The 24,427-nt window shown below is 43.7% G+C and overlaps 1 protein-coding gene across 1 annotated transcript; it reads right to left on the bottom strand.

The window, feature by feature from the left end:
- Positions 1-7,720: 7,720 nt before the first annotated feature.
- Positions 7,721-18,715, bottom strand: CNRIP1 (cannabinoid receptor interacting protein 1). Its single transcript, XM_066610090.1, has 3 exons — positions 18,535-18,715; positions 17,150-17,294; positions 7,721-8,326 (listed from the first exon to the last, which is right to left on the bottom strand). Exons 1-3 carry the CDS (start codon positions 18,711-18,713, stop codon positions 8,162-8,164), a joined length of 489 nt encoding a protein of 162 aa, XP_066466187.1. The 5' UTR covers positions 18,714-18,715; the 3' UTR covers positions 7,721-8,161.
- Positions 18,716-24,427: the final 5,712 nt, after the last annotated feature.

The raw sequence follows: 24,427 nt of genomic DNA on the forward strand, positions 1-24,427 counted from the left end.
GACCTGTTTTTGTAGTTTTTTGGTAGAAACTATAAACAAGACAATACCTGTAAAGGGCTTTGCAGACTCCACATGTGCTATATTATTTTATCGCCTACTTTCATCCTGGAATCATTCTTTCTCTTCACTTGCTTATATCGCTTAACCTGAGTTAAAATTTCTACACTGCTGATTCTTAAACTTTGGATGAAGCGTGACAAAAGTGATAGAAGACACGTTGACTACATTCTGAGGGATTTGTTCTGAGGGAAGCAAACATGGGTTCAGACCATACACATCACACCAGGATGTCTGCCTGTTTTAGCATTTTAGCTAGCATTTCTAGCTCTTTGACATTGTTCTCTGTTATTTTCACTGTTTTAAACCCCACTTACAAATAAAGGAGAGACCACGGCTGTACACACCAGGAACATGCCATGATGTCTTGTGTCAGTGAGGTACATGACGTCCCAGTGTCCCATGACCCAGAAATGATGTCACTTCCATATCACCTCTGACCGTGACTGCTCTGGTCACATCTGGAGGTATTCTGAGGCCCGGAGAGGCCCTGCACAGCCTCGATGGCCCTTGGAATGCTTTCTCATGCCTCCAGAAGACCTAAGGTCTCCAGAAGACCTCTCAGGCCCCCAGAAATGGTCAAGCCAGGGGGTGCGCTCAGAGTCAGGTTAGGCAGAACCTCACCTGCCTCTAGTGACCACACATCCCTGGTACACACAAATATACATTAAGAGGAAATGCCATTTTTAAAACTTCCATTCTTGTGAATGGTATTACAGTACATGTTACAAGACTATGTAATCCTGAATATGTGCCTTAACAGTCACTCAGGCCTGAGGGGGAAAAATATCTAGCTAGCAAATTCTATCGAGTTCAGCATTTCCCATACACTGGAGTGGAACCCTGAGGCACTCTAAAGGGCATATGGAAGCCTAGACATCTTTGCCATTAAGGCCTTCAACTGCCGCTTTCTTCAGCAGAAGAAAGCTGGGTAGCAACCAAGACAACCCAAAAAGAACCCTGCCTGTCCCCAGCCATGCTGCTATCTGTGCTACTGCTGCGTGGCTGCTTTTTCTCTGTCCCCAAACTCCAGCGCAACGTAAGTATGATAGACGAGAGAAGCACACTCAGAAGCAGCCATTTTCCAGAGCAGCTTTGGGAGGCCTATGATTGACTGCAAAGGGAAAAGGGGTGTTTAGAAGCTTCCATGAAGCTTCACATGCAACTCTTGGAATCTCACCCCAATAATCTAGAAAGTAAAGTATATTCAGAATTGAGTTTGCCTAAAACATTTTGGAGCTTGAGATGGCACCCCAAATGCTACCCCCTTTAATTGGTGATGTGCCAACCTCTGCACCTTCCCACTTCGGTTTTGACCCCACTTTCTTTTCCAATCCAGGAAGTGGGAGAAGGAGGATCAGTGGAGGTGACTGAGTGGACAGAAGAGTCCTCTGCCAGTCTGCCACCTGAGGTCACCTCTTGGCATGGCTCTGTATTCATGTGTGCAACTCTTGAAGAGGGAGATTGAATGAGTTGACAACAGTAAATACCAACAGTGTCTATTTTTTGCAGCAGAAGAAATCTGTCTCAGAAACTTTGCAACTTGAGCTGATGCTTTATTACTATGTTTCAAATACTCGTCTTTGCAAAGGAAGATCATTTTACAGCCCATAAAAGACTGTTGAATTATAAAATGCTTTGAGGTTCATTATGAAAAACAAGAAGGGTTTCCATTTCAGTGATCACCAAAACATTCTTCAGAAGTTGGCAGAGAGACTGCCACAACCTCACCAAAATAATCTTTGAAGCCTGCCCTAGATTTTTAGTTTAACTCCCAACTTTTCATAAGACAGATTTACAGAATCATGGCTTGATACTTTTTTTTATAGCTTGTCATCATGTAGGTTACTTTTGTCTAATATTTCCTTGCTCCTTATGAATTGGTTCACAAGTCTGCCAGAGGTGCATATAGTCAGCATTCCTAGATCTGCATTTCCAAAAGGCACAAAACATTTTGTGTGTGTGTACATTTTCAGGAAAAACCACATTCTGAAAATCACCCGGGGACCCGGGGTGGAATGCAGAGAGGTTACATAGAATTCTACAAGTTACTGTTTCTGGTAGTTTTATGTATATTGGGAGAGGATAAGGGGGGGAAAACACCTAGTATTGCTAGAGTTAAGGGCAGCTTCACATTTTATTTATCTGTAAATCATGTTTGGAATTGGCAGTTGGCCAAAAAAACAAAAACAACATGATCTATTTCTGTGCCTTTACCAGAGATTTGATCTATAGGAATCAGGAGATAAAGCTTTTCATGACAGGGAGCTAAACCTTATCACTTGCTAACTGCTGTAGATCACGCTGCTGTTAAAGGGGCTGCTGTACAGTCTAGTTAAAAACAAGGGTTGAGCACCTCAGACAGGTGGAGGCAGTAGCATAGCAGTGGGGGAGTGGGGGTGGTCTGCCTGGGGTACCAGCCATAAGAGGGCATGAAGGGGGTGCCAGCAATGCTCTTAACCTGGCCATGCCAGCTTCAAACATGCTGCAGCCCAGCTGGCAGGAGGCTTGGTTGTCTCCAAATAGCAGCGGACAGGAGAGCCAGTATTGCTCACCATGGCTGGAGCCAATGGATATGCACACCTGCACCCAGCTGTGCAGCTGGCTTCTCCTTCCTCCAGCAGCGAAATGTCGGCAAAACAGGAAGTGGCATTATGACATCATCACTGCGAAACTTCCAGCTTGCTGAGCCCCACACTGGGCGACACCACCTCAAGCAACGCCACTGGGTGGAGGAGGACAAAAACAGCAACTGTCAAAAGTGCAAAAAAAGAGGTTTACTGGAAAATTCACCAGCAGCCTCAACACATTTTTAGCTGATAGCTCTTCATCAGGGATTTCAAAGAAAAAATTAGGAATGGTACTCCAGCAAGACCTTTTGTTTGCTCAGAGTCTCCTGCTGTGCATCTCTAACCAATCCAAGGTACTAGTTTTATGTGCTGGGCCCAGCATAGCGTAAGTAGTATCTCCTCTTAAATGTATCATCCTTGTGTTAGATGAACCCTGTTTCATTATGTCTTTTCATATAGAGCATTCTCTGTGGGAGCCTTCATACTCACCCCTATGGGCCACTTTCCCTGTGACTTGCTACCACTGCTATGAAAGGAAAAGACCACCCTTTTAAAAACTTTTTCTGGCTGGTTTTTTTTAACTAGTTCTCATTTTAATGTTGCATCATTGTTGCTTTCCTACTTTTTTTAAAGCTGGCTGTGCATCAGTTCTAACTGTAACTTTGGCTTCATTTGAACAGCTGGTGGGAAGGTCACTAACAAATATGGCAGCTAAATAAAGGCCCAGGAACCCTGCCAGGCAAGAAATAGGCGACAGCTACCCAGCAAGTGTTGAACATAGGTCTACCACTGTGGTAAATAAAAGTGTCCCATTTTTTATACCTCTGTAGTTACTGGTGATAACTGAATGCAAGTGTGATACTAGTCCAAGGTCAACTATGTACCACAACATAAGGTTGTCAAAAAGTACATTGATAGTGTGAGACAAGTACTGTCAAATCTGGTCACCTTATGAGCCTTGAGGTCTGAATAAGAGTAACTTGATCTGATAAAGTGCTCTGATCACACAGACTGAGCTCAGAGCACCTTCAACAAATTAAGGTGGAAAGTCTGGACTGTGTTGACAGTTAACAGGATTATGGTATTTACTGAGGCTACAATCATATACCTGCTAACCTGGGCATAAGTCTTATTGAACTCAGTGGGACTTCTGAGCAGACATGCACAGGGTTGTGCTGTCAGTTGTATTAATCATCTCCTATATTACTTTGTTGTCACAGAGCTATTTTAATCAATAGCTTTAAAAACTATTTAATCAATAGTTAAAAACTAACTAAAAAGTTAGAAGCAAAATAACTCTTAGCTGTATGAGCAAAACCTACTTATGGAAGTGGTTAGTAGTAATTATTTTCCCCTTCCAAAGGCATAGTTTGATTTGATAGCGGATCACTTTTAAGGCGGAATCTAAACTGATCAGAGGGCTGTCATTTAGGCATTGCTTCTGAACTTCTTAAAGCATGGATGCATAAAGTCCACCAGAGATTTATTCATGGTGTCCAGTGATCAATATATTTTTCTCCAAAGCTTGGTGATTCCCAAGCTCATGAATGTTTTCAAACAAAGAAACTGCAAAGCACCTTGAAATTCAACACCATGCCTCTTGTCTCAGTCTTTTGGGAATCCCATTTTTATGGAATACATAGTACCAACCCTGCAAAGACACATACTGATGTCAAATGTTATGGCAGTAAGAATATGGGTATATTTTACCAATCTGTTTTGCTTTCTTTAAATGGGATATGATGGCAAAAAATGCTAGCCGTTCTTGTGAGTTCTTATAATTGTACCCAAAGGGTTTAACAAAGGTGCAGAAACATGAATGTTTATTTGAAATTGTATTTGTTTCATCAAGTAAAATATGTTTCTAATTAAATCTGAAGGCATTATTAGGATTTCTCAAAGAACATAAGAACAGCCCTGCTGGATTAGGCCATAGGCCCATCTATTCCAGTTTCCTGTATCTCACAGCAGCCCACCAAATGCCCCAGGGAGCACACCAGATAACAAGAGACCTGCATCCTGGTGCCTTCCCTTGCATCTGGCATTCTGACATAGCCCATTTCTAAAATCAGGAGGTTGCACATACACATCATGGCTTGTAACTCGTAATGGATTTTTCCTCCAGAATTAAATTTCTTTAAGATACTTGAAATAACATACCCATCAATGTGAAATACAGTGAGGATGCCCGAAGAATTTCACTAGCTAGATTTTATGAAACTTTGTTTTATCTGATGTGCCTTTAATTCACCCCTAGTGACTTCATGTATCCGCAACTGATCATGCTCAACTTCACAATTCTTTCTTCATATCTACTTTGGATATTGTACAAACACAAGTACCTTTTTCTAGCACATTTTCTCCACATGGTCCTAAGGATGTTATTTTGGTGAGAAAAGCGGCTAGAATTATAAGTCATATTTCTCCACTTGGCTTTTAGGGTGTCACTTCACTAAGCTGGTCACAAATGAAACAGTTTTTCCCTACAAAGTCAGGAGGGTTGAGTCTAGGATGCTACATAGTCTGTACCTTGAGGCAGGCCAACTAGGCCTTACATGAATAAGGCACAACATAAAGTTCCAAGGTTGAACTTGAGAGTTAGTACAGCTTGAATCTCATTGCCCGTTCCCAGAACTCACATGAATGGCAAAAATCACATTAAAGCAAATTCATTTAAAAAACAATGTCATTTTGCTTTTAAAAACAGTCTTGCTGGCCTTTGTGATGTAAGATAGTCATTAAGAAGATAATCCATCAATCAGTCTCCCTCCAGGCATTTAGAAAGTCTTCACTCCCTTCACCAATGCAAAGTGATTATCTTTTTTTCACATGCTCAGGGGGAAGGAAGGGATCACTGCATTGGAGCAAAACTGTCTGGAAAGAGAATGATTGATGGATTGTCAGCCAGTTGCCCTCTCACATCAACAAGGCCATTGTTAAACAACTTTTTTTCTTTTAATTTAAAGGGCCCTTCTCAGCCCTTCTCATCAAGTTGAGATAGAAAAATCTGGATTTTCCCACAGGTGAAAAATCTGTGAATTAGGTTACACCTGTAATCACTTGCATGACTGTCTCTCTGCAACAGTAAGAAAAGCAGTTTTTTAAAACTGTGATTTTAAGAGGAAGCATTTTCCCCCTTCTCCAGGGATCAGTACATTCCTTCTAATTGGCAGTGGCCATTCATGTTGAGTCAAATCCATGTATAATAAGGTTGGACCTGTAATAGTAAATATAGGCATGGTATGGTAGAGTGTCAGACTTTTGATCTCACCCATGCACTTTTGAATGTAGTCTTATTGGACCTTCAGTAGAGGACCATATTGCGAGAACTGCATATGGAAAATTGTACATAAACCCAAGGCCACATTTTCCCTTTGTATGCGGCTCTGGAAATCTGGTCCCTGTAAATAGGCCTTTAGTGGGTTTGTGCGAAGCTCCAATGCAGAGAAAACAGCCATATAGCAGTAACCAGGGGTATTATCTCCTTGTTATCCAGCTGCTTAGCTATCAGATGCCACCCTAGTAATCTTCCATGTTTCTTCCATAGAAACATCAGTTTATGGTTCTGTTTCTAGCTAAGACACCACACTGCATTATAAGGGGCTGGATTGCAGAAGGTCCATTTGCCTGTACTCACCCTAATGTTACAAGACCTTCAATACATTTCTGAGCAAGGTTTTGGCTTTTGAAGAACATGACACTTGCACTTACAATAGTATGTAAATGTAGTCTTCTAGCTGTTCTGATTTTATGAAGTCTTCTCTCAGAGTTGGTATGGGTTAAGACAGTGTTTCTCAAACGGTGGGTCCCCATTCATTTCAATATTTTGTTTTTTAATATATCAGACTTGATGCTACCATGGTATGTGTTTATATTTGGGGAAATGTTACAGACATGTACTTTTAACAAGCTACTATGTATATTATTTTAACAATGATAGCCAATGGGACTTACTCCTGGGTAAGTGTGGTAGGATTGTAGTCTAGGATTGTTAAAAATGTTCCTGCTTGATGATGTCACTTCTGGTTATGACACCACTTCCAGTGGGTCCTGACAGATTCTCTTTCTAAAAAGTGGGTCCCAGTGCTAAATGTGTGAGAACCACTGGGTTAAGATATAAAGGTTATCCCCACTGGTAACTAATATTGTTAGACTGAACGTGCAGAGGAAGAGAGAATTAAACACCTTTGCTTTCAAGCAAAATCTATTCCACCAAGCCTATATTTAGAAATGGAAGTGTTAATTATCATTTCGTATTCTTTTTAACATTCCATCACCCTACCATTCTCATTCCGCATTGTTAACAGGACAGATAAGTTATAAGACATCCAATTTCTGAACAGCCACGTAGTGACACTATGGGAGATATAAGCTGTCTAGTAATGTTGGCATGACATTAACCAATTTAAATTGGATAGGACAAGCCTTTGAAGGAAGGAAGCATATTGGTTTCCAAGTCCTTTATTACAAAGTCAAAAGTTGAAACGATTAACCGTTTATTCAGAAAAGACATGAAAACAGCCAATATGCAAGATAATGCAGACCTGACCACCTTAATCGAGTACATCTTGAGGAAAGCAACATCTCACCTACTTTATTAAAGATAATAGAATGTGCTTCTAGTCTGCCAGAGCTGTAAACAGTACAGGACATAGCACCAGAGTTCAGAGTCCTGCACAAACTTACCCAAAGACATGCTTTCCCTTAACTTGCTGCAGTCATGTTTGACCTGAAAGTCTGTTTTTGTGCAACAGAGGAATTGCAGATCACAGTTAACCAGTAACCAAGTTCTTATTTCACGTGCAATACCACTGAACAGGTATTAGCATTGTACACAAAATTACTTAAAACCATAGATATATTGCTTTGCCACCTATGTTTCTAAGTCAATGATTCCATCACAACAATTGGTTCAGGGCCGTGTCAGACACTGGGGAAAGCCATCAACACTTCAAATCTCACAGAAATTCAGACACATTTTAACAACATTTGACAAGAGTTAGAACCAGAAAGTCTCTCCTAAACCAGTAGGAAAAGCAATAGGGATTGGGGGGGGGCGCGTTTTGCTTGAGTCAGTTAATCAGTCAGATATTACTAGCATGAAGGAGTACACTTGGCAAAGTTTAAGTACAGAAGCTACCATCAACGTGTCACAGCTGAGTTTTTAAAACAATGTCAAAGAGGTCACGTTTTAAGATTACATAATGGGAAGTCTCCTTTCCTCAATGGGAACTGCAGGCACGTCATGTGCCAAGTTCACTATAGTGAAGGTGAGGAACAGTGGTGATTTGGTGACTGGAGAGGGCTAACCAGCATACCTTCACACTTATTTTATGTACATAATATATTGAGCACATCACTTGGTATCACATCCCACCATTCTTAAAAGAAACTGATGCCTAAATCAGTGCCCTTTGAACTGTAGTCTGTGTCCAGCAACAGAAGCATCTCTAACAAATGCCTCTGTTAAGGCTTTGTACTGGTTTGAAGATAGGTTCTTTTACCAAGAGATTGTCCAGCCATGGTAGTCTGCTTCAGAAGAAGCTTTCTTTGTTTATCCACATGAGGCTGCGCGTCTCATTGGGCTTGCATTCATACTCGATAAATGCAAAGCTGTTTCCCCACTGGCAATGGTCTCGCTTGTGGTAGTTGTAGAACTTTACTTGCCAGACTGTTTCAAAAGTACCAATGTCGTTGACCTGGAGAGAAAAAGTCCAGTTTTAATTTTCAGAGCTCGTGGGGTGCTGTGCTTCATCTGCACTACAAACATGGCGATCCCCTTAACTTCCTGAATCTTGATGTACACCAAACTACACATGACTTTTACATTAGATAGCAGACAGATCTACTTCTAACCCATTCTTTGACAATTGGACCGGGGGAGGGTAAATGACTTTTACATTAGATAGCAAACAGGTCTACTTCTAACCCATTCTTTGACAATTAGACCGGGGGAGGACTGTAGCATGCGGCTATCATAAGGATTGGGCCTTCCTCCAGGCACACATCCCTTATGTGGGTTATTCTACCCCTAGCCCCACTGTCCCAACCCACAGTAGATGAGGGGCTCTCAAGCCCAATTTAGTTCTTAGATAGGCTAGGCACTTAAAGGATCTAATCTCAGCTTAAGTGTCAGGCCTATAGTTCTTAGCTGTAGTTCTTCCATTCCTTGCAATCTCAAGGGGGCCCAATGTACCTCAAGATAGCAAGGCACAGTTCTTAGCCAATTCAATCAAATTACAGAGTACCAAATCTCAGTAGGACTGTCACCACCCTGAATATGGCAGTGCCTCAGTTAAGGGACTCTGAGGTCCAATGGGTTACACCAGCAGGCTCAGGGCTCCACTCCATTTAGGGTCTTAGGCCTCAAGTCTCTCAATTTCACATTGGTAGCTTAACCAAGCACTAGGCTGAATAGCTGACTACTGTTTAAGACCAAACACAGGCCTGTGAAATATATTTTGGTTTATTAAGAGAAGCTAAGTTACACATTATACCAAGGCAACAATCTGCAAGAGATACAGAAACAGAAGTACATCAGTCTAAAATGAAGCTAGCATCCTACTTTTTTCTCATCTCTCATCTGATTCTTCTAACTGCAAGAGAAGGCAAGTGGCTCCCAGGCTACCTGCCAGTCAGGTACACATGATAGAAGACAAATCTGAATGAGATGAACAGCAGGCAAAGTAAAGCCCAAGAACACCCCTCCCTCTAAGGGTCCCTGTTTTATACTGCTATTGTAATTACACCTGTTGCAGGCAACCAAAACGGGATGGCAGACTTTCAGCATGAGGGATCCTGGAATTGTCAGAATTTTCCAGAAGGCTGGGCAAGTAGGCTACTTGTGGACACTACTCTTACTCCTCCAACTAGAAACTGCACAGCAGTGAGGAATCTTTTGATGAGTGCATCCTTGAGTCAGCAAGAACTGCTTTGCTCACTTCTTGCCAGGTTCTCCTGGCAATCAAGAAGCAGATAACACATTCCTTTTTCTTATTCGGTCCTTTCCTATCAGCTGCAGAGAGGCAGTTGCAAGTAACAAGATGGACACAGACTTGAGTCTAGATTTTCTTTTCATGACAGTGGCAAAGAGAGTCACTTTCCCCTTGAATTTTTGTGTTTATAGAGTTACCTTCTGAATAAATAATAATAATAACTAGGTATTTATATACCACCTTTCTGGTCATTGGATTACTCCTCTGACTTTATTCAAGGTGGTTTACATAGGCAGGGATTTCTAAATCCCTCCAGGGGTTTTTTACAATCATAGAGGTTCTCTCAAGAACCAACAACATTTCAGAATGGATCTTCTTGGTTTGGTCCAGTTCTCCCACGCAGGCTGACAAGCAGCCCCATCTCTCACATGGAGGGCAGCCACACCGAGAGCAGGTGGAATCACTCAGCTGGGCTTGTCAGCTGCTTCAAGGTCTCGCCATTCTCAGCCGTTCAGGGAGCTGCCAGTGTCCTCAAACTGGTGACCTTCTGATGTTATCTTCGGGCTAATGGCGGCTCTACCCTCTAGACCAGACCTACTGCCCCTGGCAGTTTGCCCCACAAAGGAAATGTATTACATGTAGCTTGGTGCTAAGCAACCACCCTGTTTCAAAAGTGGAAGGTGTCACTATAAGACTAGAATGAGTTATTGCAGAATACATTTGTCAACCATGGTCCACTTTAAAATTTAGTGTTTACCACAAGTATTTTATTTTATTTTTATTAGCTTTTAAAGGCACCACAGGGTTGATGCTTTTTCTGCCCGACTGTTCCTCTGAAATTTGAAATCTGTATCAATTTGTCCTGCAGATAGGACTAGGTACCAGATAACATTTGAGTCAAGCAGTGAACAAGAGCCTTTAATCCAGCTATTTTCAACCCTTTTCATATAACAGCACACTGACCAAGGTGCTAAAATTGTCAACACACACCACACTGCCAGCAGGGGGCTCATATCCCCCAATGGCTCAACCATTCCAAAAACTTCTGTGGCACACCTGTAGACAATTCACAGTACACCAATCTGCCATAGCACAGTGGTTGAAAATCACTGTTTTAATCCAAGGCTGAACCCCATGCTAAAAATATTTTGCACTCAACCAATCCAAGTTCTGTAGTTCTTATACCCTTTGAGTTGTGCTAATCGTAACAGTGAATTATGCTAGGCATTGAAGGCCCACCCCTAGTCACCTTGTTTCATCTTCAACTTTTGGTGTTTCAGCAAGGATTGCACATCTCTTTGAGCATTTTGGAAAGTTTGCAAGAACTATTTTGCAAGTCTTTGCTAGGTCTTGCTTTGTCTGCTTGAAATACCTTTTATTCTCAGAACTCAGAGCCCATGCTCAGGGCCTAGGAGTGGGGTAAAGGGGGTAATTTGTACCCAGGCCCAGGGTCAAAAAGGGTGCCCAGGAGCCAAAGGAGGGGGCCCAGGAATTTCCTGGGATCTTACATTTTCCTATCTACTCAACTTGTTGCCCATATGGGATGCTGGGGGCACTACCAAGAGCATGCTGCTGCAGTTACTGGCAAGCCATATATAGTAATAACTAGGTATTTATATACTGCCTTTCTGGTCATCAGATTACTCCTCTGACTTTATTCAAGGCGGTTTACATAGGCAGGCATTTCTAAATCCTTCAAGGCGATTTTTATAATCATAGAGGTTCTCTCTTTCAAGAACCAACAATGTTTCAGAATGGATCTTCCTGGTTTGGTCTCACTTCTGGCCTCCAGTTCTCCCACACAGTCTGACAAGCAGCTCCATCTCTCACATGGAGGGCAGCCAAGACGCTTCTTGCTCACACCAAGAGCAGGTGGAATCACTCAGCTGGGCTTGTCAGCTGCTTCAAGGTCTCACCATTCACAGAGCAGGTGGCCTCAAACTGGCAACCTTCAGATGTTATCTTCGGGCTAACAGAGGCTCTACCCTCTAGACCAGACCTCCTGCCCTATATGCTGGGCCAAGGAATGCATACATAACACTCCTTTTGTATGCATGCACTGTGTCATGCATAAATGATACAGTGTCCAATCTGGGAGGAAACTGGCCTACCACAGTAGCTCTTTAGCTTGTGGATCTGCTTACCATGAACAAGTGTAGGGGAACTCAGGGACACAGCTGCAGGGCTACAGATGCTGCAGAAGCGAGTTTTGGTCCACACATGGCATTTTCCATTCAAGTGCGAGGCTAAATGTGATGATGCTAATTTTCTGCATAATTTTTTCTATTTAAAATATTTTAGAGAGACTTAGGAGTGTGTTTGGTTTTCCGTATTACTATATCTAGCTCCTGATTCCACAGGGGTGGGTAGACCTGGACTCCAAAGACTTTTCCAGCTGTCCCCACCCTCCATCCTACTCTGCTTCGCCCCATTCTGCTCACGCATCACCACCCTCCCCTGTTCTATTTCACCCCTCCCCCTTTGCAAAGGGGCCCAAAAGAAATTTTGTACCCCATGATAAAATTCTTCTCAGAGGCTCTGTCCATGCTACATTCTTACAAAATTGTGGCCTCAACACAGTTCTATTCCAAGCACACCGAATTGCTAGATTAAACTTTCTTTCACTTGAGTTTTATCAATTTAGTTATCAAGAGTTTATCAACAATATCAATTACTTGTTACAGTAGTATTGTCTTTAAAGCATGTTGCTGGTTGATCATGCTAAAAATGGAACTATTTGTGTACAGCAAGAATGTGAAGAGCATATTTGATTTGAACCACATACATGTAAGCAAATTGCTTACATGTCAAGAGGTAATTTGGAGAAAAGTCAAGATTTAAGAGATGTGCAACTGCTTTTCAGTAGTTATGAAAACAGATGATCAAGAGGTCTCATCCCAATGCACAAGGGCTGACTTCATACATCTATCCATATTAAGAATTTCCAAAGCAATGATTGGTTCTAAAATTTCTTTCCAGAATTAGTTTTCAGCCTAGTCAAAGTCAGGAGGCTTATGAGTCTCATGAACATGTGCTTACTTAGTTTATATAGCACCATCAGCGTATGAGACACTTTCCAGAGCAACAGTGAAACTGACGTCTGTTCCAAGGATCTTACCACTCAAATCCCAGCAAGAGTAGGGGAGACCTAGTGAAAATATGAACAGGAATGTACATATACAAATGTAGTTCTACTGGCTTTGTTTTAGGGGAATGAAGGCTAGGTAGCAGTGATATGTGGTGAGGTCCAAGGCTGGGTAGGCACAGCACACAGAGCTCCTGGGTGATGTCACACTACAAGGCATTCTGGGAGCTACCTCAAAGCTCCAGTACCTGCGGAATCAGTGGGGACTGAGCTCCAGATGCCGCAGCTCTAGTCTTTCAGAGGGACTAAAGCTTATGGCAGCAGGTTTGCATCGCTGGTGATTGCACATTCACTGAGCACAGGGGCAATTGCAGTAGAATCTGAGTTGACTTGGGAGACCACAGTCCCTGCTAGATAGGCTTAATTGGGCAACGTACCAAATGTTGTTGAATACCCTTCCCAGAATTTTAGTACAGTACTCACTTGGCAAGTGCAAGTTGCCTGAACATATTGGAACAGCTTTGGGATTTTATAGATACTGATTTTTTGCTTCCATTGACTGGTTTTATTCAGTTTATCGTCAATGGCTTAAAACCATCTCAAGATGGTTGTCTGACAAAATGGCAAGAAATCTTAAATAAAATGCTTTTCACTAGCACCATCCTTTTCAGGCCTGTAATATATTGATAGAAAATGCCTAAGATATTAATCAGTAGTACAACAGCTAAGCCATCAATTGCAGGCCCAAACAAGGAAAGATTTAGTGGTGTCAGGAATTTTGAAGGCCTTTTCCAGCCCCAATTCTCAGTCAAGTACTGCCTGAACATCTGTTCACTAGATTTTCAGAGAGCTTATGCAATACATGGGAGTGGGGGAGCAAAATGCTTATCTAACTCCCTCATTAATCACTATATCTTTTGATTATCTTCAAGGATAACCAACTCTGCCACAGAAAATATGAAAAGGATGTAAAATTTGATACTGAAGCTTCTATTCCTAGCCTTCCTGAAAGCCAATTTTCATTGCAAGCTTGTATGCAGAGAAGTCAAGTGGCTTCCTGTGGCTTTGGCACAAGACAGGATACAAAGTCAAACAATGCCAAGCAACAGACACCAGGCCCATCTTGGATTGGATTTTACGTCTTACCTGTGCACATCACACTGCTCATTTCAATCTAGTAATTTTCCTGTAGTCTTGAGTTCTTACACATGCATCATGTGACTCAGGGTCATTTGGATGCAACACAGTACAGTAGTTCTTTTGGAAGTCCTAAAAGCCCATGAACGCAATGGGAAAGTAGCCCTTAACAGCTGAAGACTACTTGTAAGTCAGGGACATTGGGCTAGTTTTGAATATGCCATTGATGTATCCCTTTGCTTAGGAATACTACCCCCTGCCCCATCTTGCTACATTCAGCCATCTCTGAAGCCTCAGAGCCCAATTCTCCATAGGTCTGCACTTCACAAAACTGTCCTCGAAGAGGACACAGCAGTGCAAAGACAGTGTCAGTGAGACAATGTTCACAGCTCTCTAGATGTTAGCTATGGACAGGCTCTACACAGTCATTTTCAGGGGGCCATTTACACACAGCTTGCCACAGCTTTAAGCAGCAGCCACCAGAACACCACAGAACACTGATCATTTTAACCATGTTCAGGCATTACAACAAGCACATACAGAATGTGTGGAGGGGCAGTGTGGGCTTGCCAGCAAGCCCCACTGCCACATAACCCCAACTCTCCACCAGACAGTATTTAGGTGCCATCTGCAAGAGAACTTCCCTATGAGAGTGAATGCTAAACTGCCAACATTTGCCACCACTGCAGGGTGGAACTGTCTGTGAACAGCATTTGCCTGTACAGACAAGTACTGCCCACTAAGAAAGTGGAACTATGGCAGGCAGTAACTGGGCTATTTGGCATGTTCCCACTGCCTCTACCTTGCATGCACTTGTCAGAATGCCTGAATGGGGCTTCTCATCAGTTTTTCAAGAGTTGAAGCCATTGCCAGGAAAGTAGTAGACAGTTCAAATAATGGAATCCAGACTGGAATCCAGTTTACTCAGAAAACAGTTTTTGATTTTTTAAAAAGCAAACCGACTATGGAGTCTGACCAGGCCAGATTATGTCACCTCCTGCCATACTTCTCTGATTGGAAGAGATGCTTCTCCCAGAAAGGACAGAATTCTTAGCTTGCATGGCAGCTAAGTTAGGGGAGTAAGAAGTCCTAGCTGTCACCTTCCCTCCTTCATTAAAATTTCTAATTTCGTTATTTGTAGATTGCAACTGTATTATAGTAACAGTGCAGCAGATCACACATCAGCCATTTTGAGCCAGAACATTTTGTCAAGATGTGAACTATGGCTATGACCATTAGCCTAGTAGTCTGCCATTTTGCTCTATCCAAGAAAGCCTGGTTCATGCACCCACTACTACACACTCTATTGCCAACAGCTGAATGTATTTGAATCCGCTTGCTTGGAAAGCATAGCCTATTAACCCATTTTTGCCTGGCCCACAGGTGTACACATTTGATTCCTGTTGCATATATGCAACATTGGGCAGAAATGGCTTAAGCCATGGGAAAGTTCTGTAGTAGTCTATTCACATATACAGTGTCGTTACTCCAGTCAAATCAAGTGATACGCATTAATCAGCTCAATTGTATACAAAGATACCAGTTTTCATGCCAAAAGCTACAGTGAAACATTAGCTTCCATGAACAGCTTGCTGGGCCATTGGTATGCCCAGGAAAGCTCTCAATTTGACATGCTCCCCAACCTCTCTTCCCCACCCCGCTCAATAGCAGCTTAGGAGTGGTTGCAGATCTTTAAGAGTACTGATACCAATGTTTAGTTCTCATTACAGAGATTGCTCCTGCTCTGAAATTTGGGGATCATGCTAGTGACCAGTGTAGTCTCTCCAATTATCTACTTTCTGTTCAAAGGTATTCCTTGGCTGAATGTGTTGCGGCATTGTGGAAATGGGTCAAATAGCATTGCACTGATAGCACTATTTACCTAATGTCCTCTCCAACACCAAGTCCTTTTGGAGGCAATAAACCTATGTCTGCACTGTGCTGTTTAAGCCTGCAAGGGGGAGGGTCATATTATTGACATATATACAAAACTATTTCCTTCACACTGAAAACTAGAACAGTTTTCCCACATGCTGTTCGCATGTTGAGGAAGTTGCTTTGTATCAAGTGTTCAGTTAACCAAGCATGCTTCTCCATACAGACTCCACACCAGTTTGCCACCTTTGAGAGAAATAGGCAAGACACAAGCAAACATCTGCAAGACAGTAGATTAAAATGCAAGCATACCTAACTTCAATATAGAAGACACTATATTTACATTAACATTTTTAGTCTACTGTCAACATTGATCTTTGATGCCTATTTCCTGCCTACTCCAATTAAATAAGATGCAGCTTGAGTTTCAGCTTTTGGGAATTTAATGCAGCATTCACCTTCAGACTTCTCAGCCATTATCTAGAACAGGAATTTTCAACCAGTGTGCCACAGGGGTTCGGGGGAGGGTCATTTATTAGCAGGGCCATTGGGGTTGTGAGCTTCGCACTAGCAGGGCAGTAGGCTTTGTCAAAAAACCAATGGTGTGCCTTGATCCGTTCAGCACCTTGCCAGTGTACTGCAAGATGAAAAAAGGTTGAAAATAGCTGATTTAGAAGTACTTCTAAATATAAATGGTTCCTGGTTCCTACTTATAAATATAAAAGGCAAGTGAAGTGGATCTGTGATCAGATGTCAAACTCTGAAGTAGGGGTGGAAGTATTTTTTTAAATCACTGGAACACTTTTGCACTTTAACTATGAATTTTTTCATATGAATTTTTTCATGAATTTCACTATGAATTTTTTTCACTTTCACTATGAACATTTGAAAGCTACACCTAGCTTGGGGTAGCCAACATCTGAACTTTAGGTCTCCTGGACATTTGAGATGACAAGCTGCACCAGCTGAAATTCCCTCCTCTCCTCAGGAGGAAGTCCAGGAGCCCTAAAGTTGACTGGTTAGTCACATCCCCCCCCCCCCCCAGATAATCTTTTACTCAGGGTCAAGTGAGGGGAGAATGAGGACTCTGCTTTCCAACAGGAATAGGATAGATTGTTCCAACTCTGAACTGATGACTATTGTGTATCCACAAAAGGTGCAGTCCTTTTTAAGGAATATACAAACTTAGAATAGTTGCTGTTTACTGTAATCCTTAATCTTAAAAGTATCCACAACAGCTTAAAACTCCACACAGAACTGACCTTACTCTGCAGAACTCAAGATCTCAGCTGACTCATTCCTTGCTCTAGTTCACACAGATTCCAAGAGTTGCACAAGGTCACCCCTGACTAGACAAACTCTTGTAGTTACACAGCATATCATCTGCTCTAAAAACAAACCACAAACTAAAATGTTCCAGAACCTGTTCCATTTGACTATGGAATTTGGCCTTTATGCACCCCCCCCCCCCATCCAAATGTGCCCAGTACCTGCATGTTCACGTCTATGGGTTGCCTCTCCCCACTTTTGGTGTGAGGCACACCTTCTGTGTCGTAGATTCCAGTATAAACAACAGTCTGGGGCTCTCTCGAGGTCTGTTCCAGGGTCACAGTCACTCCCCCTATACTCATTGTCCTGAAACAGATAAAACTTAAAATTTAGCAGTCCTCCCTTTTAAATGGGACAGGCAGGGGTGTATTATAAGAAGCCTTCCCACTCATTTTGGATGATGGAAGAGTTCCTCAGTTTTGCTTTTTTCCCTTCCTATGGTATTCACTCTTTTCAAATACAATCTGAAAAAAAATTAAGGTGTCCTGTTATTGCCATTCAGGCAGGTGAGTAAGTAGAGGTAGAGGGAGCCTGAACAAGGTGGCATGGATTCACAGACTGTACACACACACCCCTCTGAAGGGAAGGGGTGCAACTGTGATAAGCTCACAACATGAGCAGGAACAAGCCAACTTTCAACTGGGAAGAATAAGGCAGCTACTAGAATTAAAAAAAAAAAAAATAGCTTGCCATCCCTGAAATGTGAGGGCTTAGTTTTAAAAGAAGGCTTCCATTTTGTAGCCTGAAAAGAGAGGTTTTTGGAAAGAGCAAGCACAACCATTCACAGAAAGACCAATGGCAAGTTCTGCAATGGGGGTGGCTATGAGATGCTAAAGGAAAAGGTGAATGGGAGCCTTGGGGCCATCCATAAAATGCCAATTGGGGGGGGGAGTCACAACCAGGTCTCATAAGATACATTTGATATTGGTTAGAACAGGGCAGTGTGCAAGAAGAGGGTCGAAAGGGGGTTTAGGGAGGGGCTCTTAGCCACCCATAAGGGAAGAGGGCTGGCTGCATGCTGGAGCGAGGATCACGTAAGAGGGGTCTGTCCAGTGCCCATCACTGTGGCTGGGGCAACGATGCCGAGTCTTGCAGACTCACGGCTCCATTATGGGCACCCTGCCCGACCCAGTCTGCGCTGCGGCTGAACGACGCTGCAAGAGCTCGGGGTCAGAGTCCCTCTGGGCAGCGCAGCGTTGGCACTCAGGTGGGGGGGGGGCGCATTTCTACTGCAGCCGGATTCTCTCCCCCCCCCCCGGCTTGGTGTGGAAATAAGGGAGGGGGGAAACAATGAATCGTCTCTTCATTTGTTAAGGCAGAGCCAGGGCCTGCTTGGGGGGGGGGGGGAGAAGGAGGAAGAGATGAGTAGCGGCGTAGTAGAAATCTCAGCAAACGGATATGCAACGCAAGATGAGTGGCCACCAAAAATGGAAGCTCTGGGCTGTAGGCTTGCCAGGAAACCCTCTGGAAATGAGCGTGCCAGCCCTGGACCGGAGGGAGGGAGCCCCCCACGACCATCAGAAGCGGGGAGTGGATGCACACTTACGTGGCTTGGACTGTGCCTGGCTTCAGAGTCACCTCCACCTTGTACTTGGATCCGGTGAGCAGCTTGATGGTCCGGTTCTGCCCGAACCTCTGGCCATCCACCTTGAAGTAGACGGGGCCATCGTTGGGCTGGATCTTGAGGGAGACCTTGATGCGGACCAGGCTGGGGACTTCGGCCATGGCTCGGCTCGGCAGAGGAGCTCAGGGAGGGAAGGAGGAGGACCAAGCAGGGGGAGGAACCGCGCAGCCCCCAGCGGGATGACGAGCGCGGCCCGCTAGCCCCCGCTCCAGCTCAGATCGCGGCGAAAGGGAAGGAGAAGAAGCGGCCCGAGGGGGTCCATTTGCACCACCGCTTGCATTGGCACCAGCTGCAGCTAATCCGGGCCTGATTAGGGCGGGCGGCCAAGCCACTGGATGAGCAGGCGGGGGAGGGGCCCGACCACAGGGGGAAAGAGGCGTCCTGGCGTCGGGGGGGGCACTTTTAGTCTGCCTCTTTAAAAGAGGACGGACCTGGCTCCTGGTGCGCACAACATGATTCTTTCCAGTCCGATCCCAGCCCAAGCCTAGGCATGGCTCCTCAGAAGGAAGTTCCTTGAGATTTACTCCCAGGGAAGCGTGGATAGGACTGGAGCCCTAGCCTGGAAACACAAACCCCCTCCCCCCTCCCGCACCAGCCTCTGCTGATGGCGCCGCGACAAGCAGGACTTTGGACAGAGCTTGGTAGGATCGCGCGCCACAGACAACGGGGCGGGCCCAGCACAAGCCCCCCTGCAGCCTGGGACCCAACCCGCCTGCTGCCCACATTCCGATCTCCCCTGTGCCTCTCCATCGCCTCTGTGTGTGTCCCTCTGTCCCACTGCCACCCTGTCACACCTCCCCCTCTTCCTGTTCCACCACCTTCCTGACTACTGGCACCCCCGAGCTTGACACCCCATTGCCTGCTCCCCAGGCCCCCTCTCCCGCCCTCGCTGCCACCCCCTCGATCTCCCCTGAGCCTCCCGATCCCCTCCTAACTTTCCTCCTGTCCTTTCTACCATGTCAAAAAGCAGAGGTTGCAGGGAAAGGAGGGAGAAAGCGGAGAGAGGAGACTGTCAGCCCAAACCTATGCTTGTCTACTCAGAAGTAAGTCCCATCAGTGTCAATGGGGCTTACTCCCAGGAAAGTGTGGAGAGGATTGGGCTGTGTGTCAGGTGGACTGGCTCCTCTCTCACTTCCTGTTTCTCTACCCCCAATGGCATCCCCGGCAGGTTTGCCACCCAGATGGTGGCAAAATTCTGCTAGCACGCACACACGAAACGGACACCCCACAAATCACCCCCCCCCACAACGCAATCGTATGCTTGTCTACTCAGAAGTAAGCCCCATTATGTTCAATGGAACTTACCCCCAGGAAAGTGTGTATAGGATTGCAGCCCAAGTCAGGAGAGGAGGTGGCAGAGGGATATGATCCCATCTTTCTCTCTTCATACAATACAGACCCTGACCATAAGTCCCGAAGGCATCTTGGATAGGCATCTGGCAACCTGGGCATAAGGCAGAAGTGGCATCCTATACGACTTACAGTCAATCCTATGCATGTCTACTCAGAAGCAAGTCCCATTCTGGGGCATACTCCCAGGAACATGAGCATAGGATTGCCACCTTTATGCCAAGGTTGCCAGATGTCTACCTAAGGTTTTACCCTTTCTTTAGGCATTCCCTAACAGGATCTGAAAACTTGTCCACCTCAAAATTCCTATGGGCCTTATGGTCCAGGACTAGAGGCAGAGTGGCCAACCTTTCAACTTTAGGGCTCTGGGACATTTAAATGTGCTGAGGAGAGAATTTCAGCAGTTGCAGCTTTTCATGAAATTCCCTCTACAATTGTTAAAGATCCAGGAATCCTAAAGATGAAAGGTTGGCCATTCATGGGCTAGACTAATAAGGAAGCAGTACCAACATGGCTGGATCCTCCAACCAGAGGGTAAGGTGAGTCAGTGACAGCAATCTCCTTCCATCTTCATTGGCACAATTGTGAGCAGGAAGGGAGGGGGTCCCACTCTCATCAAACCCCCCACTGTTCCTCCTTATCTTCTGCCACCTTCATTTCCACCCTACCACTCTTTGTTTTCAAATTCACACAGAGCAGCTGAATGACTGGCAGAAGGACATTGGGAGAAGCACTGTCTTACTTCTAGAAAGGCTCTTCCCCTCCTTTTTGGAAGTGGAGTGGATAGTGCTTTTCCCTAGTGGCATTGCCTGGGGGGTGCAGGGGCTGCAGGCCGCACCAAACGATGCGCACTGGGGGGGTGATGCGCATGGGGGTTTCACGCTAAAATCGCGGTTGTTAGGAGTAACCCCATCTTATTACATACTGTTGGTTGCGGAATTTCCAGCAGAATGCAATGCAAAACACCAGAGTGAAATATCTTCTTTCTATCAAAAGTTATGGCCAAAAAAACTGGAGAACAAAAAAATGCATGAAGCCCTATGGAAAGTGAAAGTGAGCCGTATCACGTGTTTACTCGCGAGTAGGCGAGCTTGCCTTAGTCCTTTGGAAAGGGCAGGCTGAGAGAAATCCAACTACCACAAAATGGTCCTGATCCAATGAATGCAGCCCCCAAAAACACCTGAGAAGGAATTCCCTCCCTCCAAGCAGCTGAATGTATTGAGCCCTATGGAAAGCGAAACTAAGCCTCAGGGTTGAGTTTACTTGTGAGTAAGCAAATGTGCCTTGGCTGGTGTGGAAGATCAGGTGAAGGAGAGTGCAAGGCTACCAGAATGGTCCTGATCCTATGCACCCGGAGGTAAACAAGTGTTCCAGAAGGTGTTGATTATGTTTCTCATAATCCAAATCCACCAAATCCACCACCACATGGCCAAAGCCACCACCATTTGAGACTGTAATTCTACGCACACTTGCCAGAGAATAAACCCTATTGCAGGCATGTCCAACAGGTAGATCACAATCTACCTGTAGATCATGGAGGGGTCAGAGGTAGATCGCCAGCCCCACTTGGCTCCATCTCTCCAGCAGCTTGCCCCGTCGCTAGGAGAGAGCTCGTGCTGGCAGGTCATCTGCTGCGGGCTTGCCACTGCTGCTGATCCTTTGCCTGTCTTTTTTCCCTGCCTGCAGGAATCTTGCCTGTGGGTGTATTGTGGCACTTGTTGTTTTTGTGCCAATAGTTTGTGGGCACCCCAGGGGGCCACCGCCTGCACCCCATGACAAGATGGTCATAAAGATGGTCGCTTTATAGTTCACTTTCATTAAACATTTTTGGGCAGACACAACAAAGTATCAAGAATTTGGTGATTTTGGTGGGCTTTTCCAATTTTGTTCTAACTTGCCTATGCCTAGCCTTCGAATTGGTTCAAACCATTTTATTTTGCCTAGCCTTTGCGTTGATTCTACACTGTGTGCAGAATTTATTAAATTGTGTATGGTGGTATTTGAACTTGTTTGGCGGTATTTGATTTTATCTGGTTTGCTGGACAGGTGTTGGAGTTTTTTTGATGATTGTTTGGTGGTATTTGATTATTGGTGCCAGTATGATGAATTCTAATTTTTACTTTTAGAACTGCATGTGTGGTTTTGGCATCTCCAGTCCTTGTATTGCACATCATCCAGAGGTCTTCAGTTCCTGTTGATCTTTAATACTTTGGAACTGTGACAGTTTTGGACCAGATTCAGCCAGTGTTTAATCGAACTTAGCAGATTTGGCCTTCTTACATCCATCCACCCCAGCATAACGCAGATGAGTGTTCCAAAGAAGAGCAAAACCTACCACTTTCCTGATGAATGGGAAATGGACTACTTCTTCATCATGGTGAAAGACAAGTGTTGTTGTCTAATTTGTAACGCCCCAGTATCCTTGCCCAAAAAGGGTCATCTGGAACGTCATTAGGCGCTGCATAGCAATAAGTTTGATGCTGATTTTCTGCTCAAAAGTGAAATTTGTAAACTGAAGCAAAGAACTTAAATCGAAATTGGCTACTCAGCAACAGTTGATGGCAAAGCCAAGGTCACATTTGGTCAATGCAACCATACCATCCTTCAAGGTCAGCAACCTGATCGCAAAGAAATGCAAACCTTTCACTGAAGGGGAATTTGTTAAAGATTGTTTTCTTGAAGCAGCTGACAATCTTTTTGAAGGATTTTAAAATAAGAAAGAGATCGTAGCTGCTATTCAAGATGTACAATTGTCAATAAACACCATTGTATGGTGAATAGAAAAGATGTGTGGCGACACAACTGAACAATTGTTGGAGGATATTTCAAATTGTGTTGCTTTCTCACTCCAACTGGATGAATCTACAAAGAGACTAGTCTTTATCCAGATGGTTTTTGAAGACTTCAGTGTTAAAGAAGAACTACTTGGAATGATTTCTTTAAAAGGGAGAACTACCAGTCAGGAAATATTCCGTTCTTTCCATTCTTTTGTGACAAAGTGTCATCTTCCATTGCATAGATTCCATCACTACTGATGGAACAAGAGCAATGACAGGTGAGGTTAACAGTTTCATAGCCCTCTGTAGACAGCATGACGACTTCCCAGATTTCCTTTCTTACCACTGCATCATTCACCAGCAAGTTTTGGCAAGCAAGAGACTCAATACAAAGACTGTCATGGACATCACTTTCAAAATTGTAAATTCAATTCATGGAAGATCACTTCAAAGACGGCTTTTCAATCTTACTCTTGATGAAGGGGCAGCGGAAATCATTTTGCACACAGATGTAAGGTGGCTAAGTAGGCACAAATTTCTGCAAAGATTATGTGATTTGCTGAATGAAATAAGAAGTATTTTTAAGGATTGGGGAGATGACCAAGCAGAGTTGGAAGATGAGGAGTGGTTATGTGATCTGGCATTTCTCGCTGACTTTACAGGCGAACTAAGTGATATGAACCTTGAACTACAAGGTAAAAACAAATGCATTGGCGAGATGATGAGTACAGTTTCATCCTACAAGAGCAAATTTGAGCTAATGATGACTGACCTTGCAAACAACACTTTTAATCATTTTCCTAATACGCAGGACCATCTGGGACAATATCCAAATTTTGTTTTTCAGAATGAGAAGTATGTGACAGAAATTTGTTCTGTTATCCAGGAATTTGAAAATAGATTCTGTGACTTCCAAAAAATTGGAACAGTTGTGGAGTACTTGTCATACCCATTCAAAGCAGATGTGGACATTAAAGAAACTGCAGCTCAAAATTATTCATTGAACAAGCCATCTCTTGAAAATGAAATATTAACCCTTAAAAATGACATTTTTCTCAAGACCCGTGCTGAGCAAGAATCATTTTGGAAGCTAGTGCCTAGAGACAAATTTCCCAACTTGAGAAGATGCAATGAAGCTGTACATTCCTGTTTTGGTTCAACTTATTTGTGTGAATCTGTGTTTTCCCATCTGAAAATGACAAAGAGTACACAATGTTCCAACATGACAGATTAACATCTCCAGGATTCCCTGAGACTGGCCCTCACACAATATTCACCCCAACTTCACAAAGCTGGTGGATGAAATGCAGGCTCCGACATCTCACTAATGAGGAAGAGCAAAATATTAAAGATTGTGCAAGATCAGCCTGGATCAATACACAACCTAAATTTAACACAAATTACTCAATAAAAGTTAAAGAAAGTTATTACTCAATAAAACTTTAAGAAAAAAAATGTACTTTCCATTTCCCCTCACAGTTCTTACTGGATCTTCATCTCTCTGTTTTGTTTTTGCTTAATTTGCTTAACAGCTGATCACATCCAAGTAAATGACAGAAGGTTCATTAAAAATGGGGGGGGGGAATCCTCCAACTTTATTGGGTTAAAATTTAATTTGAAACTAATTTGAAACTTAATTTTCATGGTGGTAGATCACCGGCACTTTTGGCCGGAAAAAGTAGATCACA

The sequence above is a fragment of the Tiliqua scincoides genome, chromosome 1 (assembly GCF_035046505.1).
Source record: "Tiliqua scincoides isolate rTilSci1 chromosome 1, rTilSci1.hap2, whole genome shotgun sequence".
Lineage (NCBI taxonomy): Eukaryota > Metazoa > Chordata > Lepidosauria > Squamata > Scincidae > Tiliqua > Tiliqua scincoides.